This window comes from Anomaloglossus baeobatrachus, chromosome 11 (assembly GCF_048569485.1).
Source record: "Anomaloglossus baeobatrachus isolate aAnoBae1 chromosome 11, aAnoBae1.hap1, whole genome shotgun sequence".
Classification (NCBI taxonomy): domain Eukaryota; kingdom Metazoa; phylum Chordata; class Amphibia; order Anura; family Aromobatidae; genus Anomaloglossus; species Anomaloglossus baeobatrachus.
The window spans coordinates 189,026,595-189,043,447 of record NC_134363.1 but is presented as its reverse complement, the minus strand read 5'-3'; the positions used below and the strand labels follow the sequence as shown (position 1 = coordinate 189,043,447).

Below are 16,853 nucleotides of genomic sequence, written 5' to 3'. Positions count from 1 at the left end.
TCTATGGGATCAGCTAAGTCGCCGTGTAGAGGCTCGTAACTCTGTACCCCAGAACCTCAATGATCTGAGGGCTGCCTTCAAGAAAAAGGGGATGCCGACCTCCAATAACTCCACTGGTGACCAGGAGGAGGTGTCATTGTTAGCTGGAAAAAATGCCTAAGGCCACATGACAAGTTATTGGGACACTGACATTTTGGGGGGGGGTATTTTGGGGGGTATACCGGCCACTATTGGCTTTTATCTCAATAAATAGTTTGAGATGAGGGAATCTCCATTGCTGCTTCTACTTAAATGCCCAAATTCATGATAAAATATCACTGTAGCTTGAACTTTTTACGTTTTCCATAAATTTCAAAAGCCAAATATAGTAAAATGAGGTAAAAATGAAGATTAATAAAATTCTAGATGTGAGAGGCGGTGTCTGCGGATATTTTTATTTTGCACATGTAACAAGCGTGCGTCCTCCACACATTATCACATCAAAGGTAAAATCACCCGGGAGAAACGTTTTCTTCTCTTAACACCTGAGGAGCACAATGCTTAGTGTCAGAGCCTGAATTTAGGCGTGCATCCCGTCCAAGGAGGGGGAATACCATTCTTCCTATGGGGGAGGGGAAGTAACAACAGGTGTGAGCACATTTCTGGCTCCATGGTTGTCAGCACCACCCAGTGTGTTGACTTTGGAGCTCAGGAGGTGTCTGCTGCCCCTATTTTGCAGCCTCGTGTAGACTTCTCCTACCATGCAGGTCACTTAGAGGATATGGAGGGCGTTCAGGGCGGCCACCGCCATCTTCTCCTTCTCGTGCCTGAGCTGCAGATCCTCGAGTAGCTTCATCTGTGGGAGCAGAGACTCGCAACTCATCGCTCGCTTCTCGGGGACGCTCGCGCTCTTCTCATTGGACACTTTGGGTACAGGCTGCGGTCGCGGAACCTTCTTGGCGTACTCCAGGCTCTTAAAGAGACAGACACACAATAACAGTTTGGTTACATTGTTGTTAGTATGGTGGACGAGCCCCCGGGTTTGGTTGATGAATTGCTGGTCACATGACCGTAGCCACCACTATTAATCATCTATAAGTACTGTCAGTGTAGCTATGTGAGTAGGTGATGGCCTCGCACCTTCTGCCGCGTGCTCTTGTCCTTGTCGGTCACAGTCACCGGGATTTCCCGCGGTTTTGCCGGCTTGCTGCGGTTCCACTCGAGGATCTCTTTGGCGTATTCCTTCTGCTGCTTCAGCTGTTCTTTCTGGAAATTGAGCATTGGGTCATGAAGGTGAGAACATTCACCAGCATTCATACATGGAGAAAACTTCCACAAAGGCCTCTCATGGTGAAACATCGGTACTCCCATCTCACACACGGGCGGCCCTGCACAAATGCAAAGAGAGTGACTGCAGGGGCGGTGTGCGTCCTCAGGACCTCGCCAAGATGGGGATGAACATCCCGTCATCAATCCTAAGACTTTGAAGAGACCCACATAATAAATTACATAGTGTCATTATTTACTAAAAACAAGGCAGTGTGTGAGAAAGTAAGTACACCCTTACTGCACCAGCTGCCCTCCAATACCTCTTGATGTCTTGACTTGTCCAAAGAAAAGGAGAGTAAAGCCAGCGGGGCCGCAGGGATCACGTAACATATATCAATGTCATGTGAGCCCTGGGAGTGAAAGACGTCGGCACCAGAGGGGAGTATATGGGTTATTACTTTACTTTGGGGGACAAAAATAGGGATTCATAAAGCGTTGTCCAAGTAGTACACAAACTCCTTGAAAGACATGCAAGGAATGTCTTTCAGGTCATGTGACTGTCAGCAGAGTCCAGCTCCGTTCAGGTCATGTGACTGTCAGCAGAGTCCAGCACCGTTCAGGTCATGTGACTGTCAGCAGAGTCCAGCACCGTTCAGGTCATGTGACTGTCAGTAGAGTCCAGCACCGTTCAGGTCATGTGACTGTCAGCAGAGTCCAGCACCGTTCAGGTCATGTGACTGTCAGCAGAGTCCAGCTCCGTTCAGGTCATGTGACTGTCAGCTGAGTCCAGCTCCGTAGCAGAGGAGCAGGACACACAGGCCGGTGGGATGGTTGTATGGGGGATTCATACCATGTGGAGGACAATGTACTGTGTGTGGGGGTGCGGGGCACTGTGAGGATCATAAATAGGGGCCATAAAAGTGGTGTCCTACAGTAATGTGCAGTATGGGCTTCTCTAGGAGAATATTTCTGTGTGGCCGGGGGACAGTACAGCAGACAGTAGGGTACTGGCTTAGCGTAAAATAAAACCGTCTGCGGTATGTCTCCCTCTTTCCGATGGTAAGTGTGGAGCGGGGTCACAGACTGCAATGTGTGTAGTGGGGTCACTATATAGCGGTACGGGGGAGTAAGGTCAGAGGTTAGCACAGTACACAGCGTGCAGATGTATCTCACCTTCTCCTCGCTGACGGCGTGTGCCGGTCCCAGTCCTCCTAACTTCACCTCTTGATTGAGGAACGATTTCAACCTCTAGAATAAAATCATGAAAACTGTGATCATCACATAGAGGTGTCTCACACTACGTACAGTCATGGCCAAAAGTGTTGGCACCCTTAACATTGTTTCAGAAAATGAAGTATTTCTCATAGAAAATTATTGCAATTACATATGATTTGTCATGCACATGATTATTTCCTTTGTGTGTATTGGAACAACACAAAAAAACTAAACATAGAAAATTTCACACAAAACCCCCAAAATAAGCCGGACAAAACTGTTGGCACCTTTCCAAAATTGTGGGAAAATAACCTCCAGCATGTGATGCTTGATCAGACTCACCTGTGTGGGCAACATGGAAATCTCCCTAAACGTGGACGGCAGAGAAAAACTGATGAAAGGCTGTAACGCAGGATAGTCCGGATGGTGGATAGGCCCCAATCAAGGTCCAGAGAAATTCCAGCCATCCTGAAGCTCAGGGGGCATCAGTGTCAGTGCAACCTATCCGTCCACATCTGAATGACATGAAACACTATGGAGGAGACCCAGGAGGACCCCAGTGCTGACACCAAGACAGAAAAAAGCCAAAATGTATGAGAGAAACCAAAATCCTTCTGGGAAAGCGTCTTGTGGACAGAGGAGACCAAGATAGAGCTTTATGGTAAAGCGAATCATTATACTGTTTTCAAAAAACAGAATGAGGCCTAGAAAGTAAAGATCACAGCACCTACAGTCACATATGGTGGAGGCTAGAGATGTTTTGCTGCTTCTGACACTGGGGGTCTTGACTGTGCGCTAAGAATCATGAAATCTGAAGATTACCAGATGATACTGGGTGGCAATGTAGGGCCCATGGTCAGAAAGCTGGGTGTGCGTCCTAGGTTGGGGGTCTTCCAACAGGACAATGACCCCAAACACTTCAAGAAGCCCCAGAAATGGATGGAAACAAAGCGCTGGAGAGTTCTGAAGAGGTCGCAATGAGTCCGGATCTAAATCACATTGACACCTGTGGAGAGATCTGAAAATTAGGAGAAGAGAGGAGAGATGAGGAGAGAAGAAGAGAGAAGAGGAGAGATGAGGAGAGAAGAATAGAGAAGAGGAGAGATGAGGAGAGAAGAAGAGAGAAGAGGAGAGATGAGGAGAGAAGAATAGAGAAGAGGAGAGATGAGGAGAGAAGAAGAGAGGAGAAGAGACGCCTTCAGATATGAGAGACCTGGAGACGTTTATAAAGAAGAGTCTGAGACTCCAGGTGAGAGGAGGAAGAAGCTGTGGACGGGTGCAGGAGGCGACTGATGGAAGGGATTTATTCCAGAAGATACAACTAAATATTAAGAGGAGGGGACAACAATTGTGTCTGGACCATGTTTGGAGTTTCTTTTGTATGAAATTATGTCCAATTTGCCTTTTTTCTGTTTGTTTGTTTTTTTGTGTTGTTCCAATACACACAAAGGGAATAAACGTGTGTAATAAAACTGGCAAGTACAATAATTTTCTGGGAGAAATACTTCATTTTGTGGAACAATTTCAAGGGTGCCAACACTTTTGGCCATGACTTTATGTATGGGAAGAGTCCCTAGGTGGCGCTGTGCGCTCATGGTGCAGAATGCCAGGTTGTTTATATAGACTGGATTTGCTAAGCCGTGTATCTAATCCTATCATACGTATATTGTCTGCAGCACTGTGTATCTAATCCTATCGTGTGTGGTGCTCTTTGCAGAGTTGTGTATCTAAGCTCACGTATGACACATTCTCGGAGAAGCATTGCTGGATGGTGATATTCCCTGGAACGCCTCTTCTGGTGGCGGCTCTCGCCCTTCGGGTGGAGGCCGCAGTGGATGTCGGGCGGCTGTAATAACACCCCAGGCAGGAACACTCAATAACATACATTAATGTAAGTCAATAATCTGCAGCGAGCGGCAGCCGGGCGAGCGGAGGAGAGCGCAGTGATACTCAGCCCGTACTGATCCCATCCACCCGTCTGACACTTCTAGATACCGAAGTTAAATATGAATATAATCTTTAGGAAGATGTGGAAATACAGTAACTGCAGAAGAAGAGAATACACTATTATTATCAATAAACAAAATGCAAAGTGAATGAACAAAAGAGAAATGTAAATCTCCTCAATATTCAGTGACCGCCCGTCTCCTCTGTCCTCAGTATTCAGTGACCGCCCGTCTCCTCCGTCCTCAGTATTCAGTGACCGCCCGTCTCCTCCGTCCTCAGTATTCAGTGACCGCCGTCTCCTCCGTCCTCAGTATTCAGTGACCGCCCGTCTCCTCCATCCTCAGTATTCAGTGACCGCCCGTCTCCTCCGTCCTCAATATTTAGTGACCGCCCGTCTCCTCCGTCCTCAGTATTCAGTGACCGCCCGTCTCCTCTGTCCTCAGTATTCAGTGACCGCCCGTCTCCTCCGTCCTCAGTATTCAGTGACCGCCCGTCTCCTCCGTCCTCAGTATTCAGTGACCGCCCGTCTCCTCCGTCCTCAGTATTCAGTGACCGCCCGTCTCCTCCGTCCTCAGTATTCAGTGACCGCCGTCTCCTCCGTCCTCAGTATTCAGTGACCGCCCGTCTCCTCCGTCCTCAGTATTCAGTGACCGCCCGTCTCCTCTGTCCTCAATATTTAGTGACCGCCCGTCTCCTCCGTCCTCAGTATTCAGTGACCGCCCGTCTCCTCTGTCCTCAGTATTCAGTGACCGCCCGTCTCCTCCGTCCTCAGTATTCAGTGACCGCCCGTCTCCTCCGTCCTCAGTATTCAGTGACCGCCCGTCTCCTCCGTCCTCAGTATTCAGTGACCGCCGTCTCCTCCGTCCTCAGTATTCAGTGACCGCCCGTCTCCTCCATCCTCAGTATTCAGTGACCGCCCGTCTCCTCTGTCCTCAATATTTAGTGACCGCCCGTCTCCTCCGTCCTCAGTATTCAGTGACCGCCCGTCTCCTCCGTCCTCAGTATTCAGTGACCGCCCGTCTCCTCCGTCCTCAGTATTCAGTGACCGCCCGTCTCCTCCGTCCTCAGTATTCAGTGACCGCCCGTCTCCTCCGTCCTCAGTATTCAGTGACCGCCCGTCTCCTCCGTCTTCAGTATTCAGTGACCGCCCGTCTCCTCCGTCCTCAGTATTCAGTGACCGCCGTCTCCTCCGTCCTCAGTATTCAGTGACCGCCCGTCTCCTCCATCCTCAGTATTCAGTGACCGCCCGTCTCCTCTGTCCTCAATATTTAGTGACCGCCCGTCTCCTCCGTCCTCAGTATTCAGTGACCGCCCGTCTCCTCCGTCCTCAGTATTCAGTGACCGCCCGTCTCCTCCGTCCTCAGTATTCAGTGACCGCCCGTCTCCTCCGTCCTCAGTATTCAGTGACCGCCCGTCTCCTCCGTCCTCAGTATTCAGTGACCGCCCGTCTCCTCCGTCCTCAGTATTCAGTGACCGCCCGTCTCCTCCGTCCTCAGTATTCAGTGATTGCCCGTCTCCTCCGTCCTCAGTATTCAGTGACCGCCCGTCTCCTCCGTCCTCAGTATTCAGTGACCGCCCGTCTCCTCCGTCCTCAGTATTCAGTGACCGCCCGTCTCCTCCGTCCTCAGTATTCAGTGACCGCCCGTCTCCTCCGTCCTCAGTATTCAGTGACCGCCCGTCTCCTCCGTCCTCAGTATTCAGTGACCGCCCGTCTCCTCCGTCCTCAGTATTCAGTGACCGCCCGTCTCCTCCGTCCTCAGTATTCAGTGACCGCCCGTCTCCTCCGTCCTCAGTATTCAGTGACCGCCCGTCTCCTCCGTCCTCAGTATTCAGTGACCGCCCGTCTCCTCTGTCCTCAGTATTCAGTGATTGCCCGTCTCCTCCGTCCTCAGTATTCAGTGACCGCCCGTCTCCTCCGTCCTCAGTATTCAGTGACCGCCCGTCTCCTCCGTCCTCAGTATTCAGTGACCGCCCGTCTCCTCCGTCCTCAGTATTCAGTGACCGCCCGTCTCCTCCGTCCTCAGTATTCAGTGACCGCCCGTCTCCTCCGTCCTCAGTATTCAATGACCGCCCATCTCCTCCGTCCTCAGTATTCGGTGGCTGCCCACCTTCATCCTCAGTGGTCGGTGATCACATCAACTTTTCTCGTCACTTGTACAATGGTTATGGAGGATCTCAGCAGAAGATCGTTCCAAACATCTTGGAGAGATGACCCCTGATCTTCTGTGTATGAGGCTTGTGCGGATCCTTCTGTCTCTTGACCCCAGATCTTCTGTGTATGAGGCTTGTGCGGATCCTTGTCTCTTGATTCCAGATCTTCTGTGTATGAGACTTGTGCGGATCCTTCTGTCTCCTGATGCCAGATCTTCTGTGTATGAGGCTTGTGCGGATCCTTCTGTCTCTTGACCCCAGATCTTCTGTGTATGAGGCTTGTGTGGATCCTTCTGTCTCCTGATCCCTGATCTTCTGTGTATGAGGCTTGTGCGGATCCTTCTGTCTCTTGACCCCAGATCTTCTGTGTATGAGACTTGTGTGGATCCTTCTGTCTCTTGACCCCAGATCTTCTGTGTATGAGGCTTGTGTGGATCCTTCTGTCTCCTGACCCCGGATCTTCTGTGTATGAGGCTTGTGCGGATCCTTCTGTCTCCTGATCCCTGATCTTCTGTATATGAGGCTTGTGCGGATCCTTCTGTCTCCTGATCCCAGATCTTCTGTATATGAGGCTTGTGCGGATCCTTCTCTTTTCATCCAATTCCTGACAGACTGGATGATGTGAGATTAGGGCTCTGATCATCCCACAAAATCCGCTGTATACCGGTAACACATCACGAGATGTGCCATATACTGGGAACACCCCAGAAGACCATGTTTTGGAGATGAGCCAGTCCTCTAGACACTACTATCTGACCTTTATCACAGTCGCTCAGATCCTTACACTTGCTTTTGTTTGCTGTCAGTGAATGGAAGCATATCTGCAGGATGGACGCATATATCGTGAATATTTCTATTGGCTGAGGGTTTGTTACAATGTAGCAGTGCTGACAATCCTCCTCTGCCCTGTGGTGATGGTTTATGGCTGGTTTCCTGCATCCATCATGTTTTCTCGCTCCCCCCGACCCTCTGTCAGGACTGTGTGAGCCCCGATGGGGGGGTGATAGTTTCCCTGATAACATAATTTGTGAGTATTAGTAGTTTTATGGCGGCTGCTCCGTCTTCTAATCTCCGGTGTGTGATCACAACGCTGCAGATGATGGGGCTATCATCTCATTACTCAGGCTGGCGAGGAGTTAATAGCGATAATGTCAGCGCGGAGAGATGTAACGCTGGCGGCAGGTTACTATAATATCTCCTCTTTATATCTCACATGAGCGCGGCGGCTACAAGAAAGTTCTCTCCTAATGAAGCTTGGATTTCACAGAATATACTGTATATAGATTAATTTATGGAAAAAAATGAGCCGACCGGTCCAAAACGCTGCGGGGGGAGAAGGTTACACGACGCCTGGAGGCTGCAAGAGGACAGAACCGAAACTCCAGATCATGGGTCACGGGTCACTGAGGATTCTTTTCCATTTTTAGGTAGGTTGAAAAAAAAAAAAAAGATTAGATAAAAACAAGAAAAAGCAGAATTACATCAGATCTTTATCTCCATTGTATCATTACATGGGATAGGGCAGACGTCTACACCCCATAACCCCATGTCCAGAGGCATTAGCCTGTTACACCCCCCCCCTTCCCCCCCGTACCCCACTAGCTACCACCCGGTGTCCCTGTACTGGAAGGACCAAGATGGCAGCGTCTGAGCCGTCACCGGAGAACGGCAGGACGGGGAGCGGCATGTGACAATTTGGGCTCCTAGTGAAGACTTTGAATTGGGGCCCGGGAATGAACCATTTTATTAATGTCTCTTAGGCCATATTTACACAGTGCAGATTTGGTCATGATTTTACACCAAGAGAGGATCCTAATTATAGAAAAAGTAGAATGGAAAAAAGTTCTACGTTCCGTCTCACATCACACTGCCTTCAAAATGTGTTACTTTTTCCATTTTTTCCTCTCACGCCAACAAGTGGAAGGGACTTAGTGGAAGGTCACGTGGCAAATTATTATGGTATTTAATGCAAATTGTCATAATATACAGCACAAATCTATGCCAGCCCCTGTTATGTTACAGTGTATCAGCACAGGTAACATACAGTATATCAGTCAGGATATATATTCCAGGATGGGGACATATATATAAGCAAGGGGCCCAGGACAGGGAAATATATCAGGAAGAGGCCCACAATGGGGACATATACCAGAAAGGTCTAAAAAACTGACCGCACATCCAACAAATGTGAACAGGTGCTAACTTAAAAAAACATAGTAACTATAAAATGCATACAGCTGCACACTGAAAAAGCCAAAAATGTACAAGGGAAAATATAGCACTGCATTACTGCAAAGGAGAGATGAAGGGAATTTTGTTACTTACCGTAAATTCCTTTTCTTCTAGCTCCAATTGGGAGACCCAGACAATTGGGTGTATAGCTTCTGCCTCCGGAGGCCACACAAAGTATTACACTTAAAAGTGTTAAGCCCCTCCCCTTCTGCCTATACACCCCCTGTGCCTCACGGGCTCCTCAGTTTTGATGCAAAAGCAGGAAGGAGGAAACTTATAAATTGGTCTAAAGTAAATTCAATCCGAAGGAAGTTCGGAGAACTGAAAACCATTCAACATGAACAACATGTGTACACAAAGAACAGCCCAAAGGGAACAGGGCGGGTGCTGGGTCTCCCAATTGGAGCTAGAAGAAAAGGAATTTACGGTAAGTAAACAAAATTCCCTTCTTCTTTGTCGCTCCATTGGGAGACCCAGACAATTGGGACGTCCAAAAGCAGTCCCTGGGTGGGTAAAATAATACCTCGTAATAGAGCCGTAAAACGGCCCCTTCCTACAGGTGGGCAACCGCCGCCTGAAGGACTCGCCTACCTAGGCTGGCATCTGCCGAAGCATAGGTATGCACCTGATAGTGTTTCGTGAAAGTGTGCAGGCTCGACCAGGTAGCCGCCTGACACACCTGCTGAGCCGTAGCCTGGTGCCGCAAAGCCCAGGACGCACCCACGGCTCTGGTAGAATGGGCCTTCAGCCCTGAGGGAACCGGAAGCCCAGAAGAACGGTAGGCTTCGAGAATTGGTTCCTTGATCCACCGAGCCAGGGTTGATTTGGAAGCCTGTGACCCTTTACGCTGGCCAGCGACAAGGACAAAGAGTGCATCCGAGCGGCGCAGGGGCGCCGTACGAGAAATGTAGAGTCTGAGTGCTCTCACCAGATCTAACAAGTGCAAATCCTTTTCACATTGGTGAACTGGATGAGGACAAAAAGAGGGTAAGGAGATATCCTGATTGAGATGAAAGGGGGATACCACCTTAGGGAGAAATTCCGGAACCGGACGCAGAACCACCTTGTCCTGGTGAAACACCAGGAAAGGGCCTTTGCATGACAGCGCTGCTAGCTCAGACACTCTCCGAAGTGATGTGACTGCTACTAGGAAGACCACTTTCTGCGAAAGGCGAGAAAGAGAAATATCCTTCATTGGCTCGAAAGGTGGTTTCTGAAGAGCCTTTAGCACCCTGTTCAGATCCCAGGGTTCTAACGGCCGCTTGTAAGGAGGGACTATGTGACAAACCCCCTGCAGGAACGTGCGTACCTGTGGAAGTCTGGCTAGGCGCTTCTGAAAAAACACAGAGAGCGCTGAGACTTGTCCCTTAAGGGAGCCGAGCGACAAACCCTTTTCCAATCCGGATTGAAGAAAGGAAAGAAAAGTGGGCAAGGCAAATGGCCATGGAGTAAAACCCTGATCAGAGCACCAGGATAAGAATATCCTCCACGTCCTGTGGTAGATCTTGGCGGACGTTGGTTTCCTAGCCTGTCTCATAGTGGCAATGACCTCTTGAGATAACCCTGAAGACGCTAGGATCCAGGACTCAATGGCCACACAGTCAGGTTGAGGGCAGCAGAATTCAGATGGAAAAACGGCCCTTGAGACAGCAAGTCTGGTCGGTCTGGTAGTGCCCACGGTTGGCCCACCGTGAGATGCCACAGATCCGGGTACCACGACCTCCTCGGCCAGTCTGGAGCGACGAGGATGGCGCGGCGGCAGTCGGACCTGATCTTGCGTAACACTCTGGGCAGCAGTGCCAGAGGAGGAAACACATAAGGCAGTTGAAACTGCGACCAATCCTGAACTAAGGCGTCTGCCGCCAGAGCTCTGTGATCTTGAGACCGTGCCATGAATGCCGGGACCTTGTTGTTGTGCCGGGACGCCATTAGGTCGACGTCCGGCATCCCCCAGCGGCAACAGATCTCTTGAAACACGTCCGGGTGAAGGGACCATTCCCCTGCGTCCATGCCCTGGCGACTGAGAAAGTCTGCTTCCCAGTTTTCTACGCCCGGGATGTGAACTGCGGATATGGTGGAGGCTGTGGCTTCCACCCACAGCAGAATCCGCCGGACTTCCTGGAAGGCTTGCCGACTGCGTGTTCCGCCTTGGTGGTTGATGTATGCCACCGCGGTGGAGTTGTCCGACTGAATTCGGATCTGCTTGCCTTCCAGCCACGGCTGGAACGCCTTTAGGGCAAGATACACTGCCCTTATCTCCAGAACATTGATCTGAAGGGAGGACTCTGGCTGAGTCCAGGTACCCTGAGCCCTGTGGTGGAGAAAGACCGCTCCCCACCCTGACAGACTCGCGTCCGTCGTGACCACCGCCCAGGATGGGGGTAGGAAGGATTTCCCCTTCGACAATGAAGTGGGAAGAAGCCACCACCGAAGGGAGGCTTTGGCTGCCTGAGAAAGGGAGACGTTCCTGTCGAGGGACGTCGACTTCCTGTCCCATTTGCGGAGAATGTCCCATTGAAGTGGACGCAGATGAAACTGCGCAAAAGGAACTGCCTCCATTGCTGCCACCATCTTCCCTAGGAAGTGCATGAGGCGCCTCAAGGGGTGTGACTGGCCTTGAAGGAGAGATTGCACCCCTGTCTGTAGTGAACGCTGTTTGTCCAGCGGAAGCTTCACTATCGCTGAGAGAGTATGAAACTCCATGCCAAGATATGTCAGTGATTGGGCCGGTGTCAGATTTGACTTTGGGAAATTGATGATCCACCCGAATCTCTGGAGAGTCTCCAGAGCAATGTTCAGGCTGTGTTGGCATGCCACTCGAGAGGGTGCCTTGACAAGCAGATCGTCTAAGTAAGGGATCACCGAGTGTCCCTGAGAGTGTAGGACTGCTACCACTGTTGCCATGACCTTGGTGAAAACCCGTGGGGCTGTCGCCAGGCCGAAAGGCAGTGCCACGAACTGAAGGTGTTCGTCCCCTATGGCGAAGCGCAGGAAGCGCTGATGCTCTGGTGCAATCGGTACGTGGAGATAAGCATCTTTGATGTCGATTGATGCTAGGAAATCTCCTTGGGACATTGAGGCGATGACGGAGCGGAGCGATTCCATCCGGAACCGCCTGGTTTTTACGTGTTTGTTGAGCAGTTTTAGGTCCAGAACAGGACGGAAAGATCCGTCCTTTTTTGGCACCACAAACAAGTTGGAGTAAAAACCGTGACCCTGTTGCTGAAGAGGAACAGGGATCACCACTCCTTCTGCCTTCAGAGTGCTCACCGCCTGAAGAAGAGCATCGGCTCGCTAGGGGGGCGGAGATGTTCTGAAGAATCGAGTCAGAGGACGAGAGCTGAACTCTATCCTGTAACCGTGAGACAGAATGTCTCTCACCCAACGGTCTTGTACCTGTGGCAGCCAGGCGTCGCAAAAGCGGGAGAGCCTGCCACCGACCGAGGATGCGGTTTGAAGAGGCCGAAAGTCATGAGGAGGCCGCTTTGGGAGCGGTTCCTTCGGCGGTCTTTTTAGGACGTGACTTAGACCGCCATGAATCGGAGTTCCCCTGACCCTTCTGTGGCCTGTTGGACGAGGAGAATTGAGACCTGCCCGCGGGCCGAAAGGACCGAAACCTCGATTGTACCTTCCGTTGTTGAGGTCTGTTTGGTTTGGACTGGGGTAAGGATGAGTCCTTTCCCTTGGATTGTTTAATGATTTCATCCAATCGCTCACCAAACAGGTGGTCGCCAGAAAATGGCAAACCGGTTAAGAACTTTTTGGAAGCAGAGTCTGCCTTCCATTCACGTAGCCACATGGCCCTGCGGACTGCCACCGAATTGGCGGATGCTACCGCCGTACGGCTCGCAGAGTCCAGGACAGCATTAATGGCGTAGGACGCAAACGCCGACGCCTGAGAGGTTAAGGACACCACCTGCGGAGCAGAGGCACGTGTGACTGCATTAATCTCAGACTGACAAGCTTAGATAGCTTGGAGTGCCCATACGGCTGCGAATGCTGGAGCAAAAGACGCGCAGATAGCTTCATAGATGGATTTCAACCAGAGCTCCATCTGTCTGTCAGTGGCATCTTTGAGTGAAGCCCCATCTTCCACTGCAACTATGGATCTAGCCGCCAGTCTGGAGACTGGAGGATCCACCTTGGGACACTGAGCCCAACCCTTGACAACGTCAGGGGGGAAGGGATAACGTGTGTCCTTAAGGCGCTTAGAAAAGCGCTTATCTGGACAAGCTCGGTGTTTCTGGACTGCCTCTCTGAAGTCGGAGTGATCCAGAAACGTACTCATTGTACGCTTGGGAAACCTAAAACGGAATTTCTCCTGCTGAGAAGCTGACTCCTCAATTGTAGGAGCTGGGGGAGAAATATCCAACACCTGATTGATGGACGCTATAAGGTCATTCACTATGGCGTCTCTTTAAGGTGTATCTAGGTTGAGAGCGGCCTCAGGATCAGAATCCTGATCTGCCACCTCCGCTTCATCCTCTAGAGAGTCCTCCTGCTGAGACCCTGAGCAGTGTGATGAAGTCGAGGGAAGCTCCCAGCGAGCCCGCTTAGGCGGTCTGGGACTGCGGTCCGTGTCGGAGACCTCACCTTGGGACCTATGAGTCACCCCAGGAGCACTTTGCTGCTCCAACCGAGGGAGGCCTGGGGTCAATGATTCAACAGTGCCCGGGGCCTGTGTTACCGGTCTGGACTGCAAGGCTTCTAGTATCTTAGCAGACCATTTATCCATAGACTCAGAAAGTTTGTCAGCGAATACTGCAAACTCCGTCCCTGTCACCTGGACAGTGGTAGCAGGTGGTTCCACCTGGGCCACCAGTGGCAGGGGCTCCGGCTGAGTAAGTGCCACAGGGGCCGAGCATTGCACACAATGAGGGTAGGTGGAACCTGCCGGTAGCATAGCTGCACATGAGGTACAGGTTGCAAAGTAAGCCTGTGCTTTGGCACCCTTGCTTTTTGCGGACGACATGCTGTTGTCTCCTCTGAGTACAATCCGGGAGGGTATATAGCCAAAAACCAACAGTGCGACCGTACAGAGTAAATGTATAGCATATAAGTATATATATATATATACACTTCGGCACCCAGGGGGGCCAGCACCTAGTAACAGGTGCGGCTTACCGACCGCCCAAAGCGGTTGTGTGACCACCAGATTCCCTGCCTGGGCCTCCCAGAGTCGTGTTGTCTCTCCTCTCCAGCTTCAGAAGTGCTGACAGGAATGGCTGCTGGCGTTCTGTGAGGAGGAGGGGGCCGTGGGCGTGCCCTAGAAAGTGCGGGAATCTGGTGCCCCACGGTGCTCAGTGAGGGGGGAGGAGGATACAAAGTATGCTCCAGCCGTCAGCGCTGACGTCCAGTGCAGCGTCCCGCCCTTCCCCTGACTGGCAGGCCCGGGGGCGGGAGTATGCGGTACTAGGCTGCAGAAGCCGGGGACTAAAGTTATAAGCGCGGCCGGCAAACAAGCGCGGTCAGCGCGGTAGTCCCGGCGCACTAACACACCCAGCAGTGCTGCAGCGTGTATAACACAAGCGCTCCATGCGCCGTCCCCAAGGGGACACAGAGTACCTCACAGTAGCAGGGCCTTGTCCCTGACGATACTCGGCTCCTGTCCAGCAGATTCCCCCAGGGGCTGCGGAGGGAGCACGGTCCCAGTGCCTGGAGACCGATTAGGATCCCACTTCACCCAGAGCCCATAAGGGATGGGGAAGGAAAACAGCATGTGGCTCCTGCCTATGTACCCGCAATGGGTACCTCAACCTTAACAGCACCGCCGACCAGAGTGGGGTGAGAAGGGAGCATGCCGGGGGCCCTGTTATGGGCCCTCTTTTCTTCCATCCGATATAGTCAGCAGCTGCTGCTGACTAAATTGTGGAGCTATGCGTGCATGTGTGCCTCCTTCGCACAAAGCATAAAAACTGAGGAGCCCGTGAGGCACGGGGGGTGTATAGGCAGAAGGGGAGGGGCTTTACACTTTTAAGTGTAATACTTTGTGTGGCCTCCGGAGGCAGAAGCTATACACCCAATTGTCTGGGTCTCCCAATGGAGCGACAAAGAAATTTAGTTTATGTATTGGCCAATGCATGTAAGCCTGGAAACCAACGGCAAGGTATATCTCTGTAATCCGGGAACCTAACTTAAATTCCACTATCTAGGTTAAAAACATCCGTGTCTGGGCAAAACGCCACTATTTGGACTACAAACCTCCATGTATAGGCGGCTAGGCTCCTGCTACAATGGTTATGAACACAAAAAACCAAGGAGAAAAATTGTATGAAAAATACCCTGAATATAAATAAATAAATTGCAAGTGCTTAATAACAGGGTACTTAGTGTATACATTTTTGCAAAAAGGTAAAAAGCTGTCTCACCTCGTCACGGTGTACCCATCTGAGACAGTCCCTAACCTACTGAAGTTAAAAACATTATCAATACCTGACTTGTGTCATGTCAGAACTCCAATATGGATGGTGGCAAGTGGTTAGCTGTGTCCCAGATAAAATACACAGCAAAGTGAGACGCAATCAGCTGTTCAGTCTCAGTACTAGGAGGGCTGCACCCCCAACTTGCAACCAAGCAAGAAAACATACAAAAAACACAAAAAACCTGAGCTGAAACAATGTTCAGTAAACATGCAACATTAAGCATGTGAATTGCAGCCTTAAGACTAGAAAAAACCAAGGAGAAAAATTGTATGAAAAATACCCTGAATATAAATAAATAAATTGCAAGTGCTTAATAACAGGGTACTTAGTGTATACATTTTTGCAAAAAGGTAAAAAGCTGTCTCACCTCGTCACGGTGTACCCATCTGAGACAGTCCCTAACCTACTGAAGTTAAAAACATTATCAATACCTGACTTGTGTCATGTCAGAACTCCAATATGGATGGTGGCAAGTGGTTAGCTGTGTCCCAGATAAAATACACAGCAAAGTGAGACGCAATCAGCTGTTCAGTCTCAGTACTAGGAGGGCTGCACCCCCAACTTGCAACCAAGCAAGAAAACATACAAAAAACACAAAAACCTGAGCTGAAACAATGTTCAGTAAACATGCAACATTAAGCATGTGAATTGCAGCCTTAAGACTAGAAAAAACCAAGGAGAAAAATTGTATGAAAAATACCCTGAATATAAATAAATAAATTGCAAGTGCTTAATAACAGGGTACTTAGTGTATACATTTTTGCAAAAAGGTAAAAAGCTGTCTCACCTCGTCACGGTGTACCCATCTGAGACAGTCCCTAACCTACTGAAGTTAAAAACATTATCAATACCTGACTTGTGTCATGTCAGAACTCCAATATGGATGGTGGCAAGTGGTTAGCTGTGTCCCAGATAAAATACACAGCAAAGTGAGACGCAATCAGCTGTTCAGTCTCAGTACTAGGAGGGCTGCACCCCCAACTTGCAACCAAGCAAGAAAACATACAAAAAACGCACTTGCAATTTATTTATTTATATTCAGGGTATTTTTCATACAATTTTTCTCCTTGGTTTTTTCTAGTCTTAAGGCTGCAATTCACATGCTTAATGTTGCATGTTTACTGAACATTGTTTCAGCTCAGATTTTTGTGTTTTTTGTATGTTTTCTTGCTTGGTTGCAAGTTGGGGGTGCAGCCCTCCTAGTACTGAGACTGAACAGCTGATTGCGTCTCACTTTGCTGTGTATTTTATCTGGGACACAGCTAACCACTTGCCACCATCCATATTGGAGTTCTGACATGACACAAGTCAGGTATTGATAATGTTTTTAACTTCAGTAGGTTAGGGACTGTCTCAGATGGGTACACCGTGACGAGGTGAGACAGCTTTTTACCTTTTTGCAAAAATGTATACACTAAGTACCCTGTTATTAAGCACTTGCAATTTATTTATTTATATTCAGGGTATTTTTCATACAATTTTTCTCCTTGGTTTTTTCTAGTCTTAAGGCTGCAATTCACATGCTTAATGTTGCATGTTTACTGAACATTGTTTCAGCTCAGGTTTTTGTGTTTTTTGTATGTTTTCTTGCTTGGTTGCAAGTTGGGGGTGCAGCCCTCCTAGTACTGAGACTGAACA

General features: G+C 49.9%; 1 protein-coding gene across 3 annotated transcripts in view; it reads right to left on the bottom strand.

Moving 5' to 3' along the window:
* Nucleotides 1–427: 427 nt before the first annotated feature.
* JHY (junctional cadherin complex regulator) overlaps nucleotides 428–16,853 on the bottom strand; it is a 71,275-nt gene continuing 54,849 nt past the window's right edge. For all 3 annotated transcript variants that reach the window (XM_075327895.1, XM_075327897.1, XM_075327896.1), the window contains exons 6-8: nucleotides 2,422–2,496; nucleotides 1,120–1,245; nucleotides 428–952 (exon numbers count right to left, since the gene is read on the bottom strand). In XM_075327895.1, the coding sequence (XP_075184010.1) occupies nucleotides 752–952; nucleotides 1,120–1,245; nucleotides 2,422–2,496 (402 nt within the window). In that variant the 3' untranslated portion in view covers nucleotides 428–751. The remainder of the gene's footprint in view (nucleotides 953–1,119; nucleotides 1,246–2,421; nucleotides 2,497–16,853) is intronic.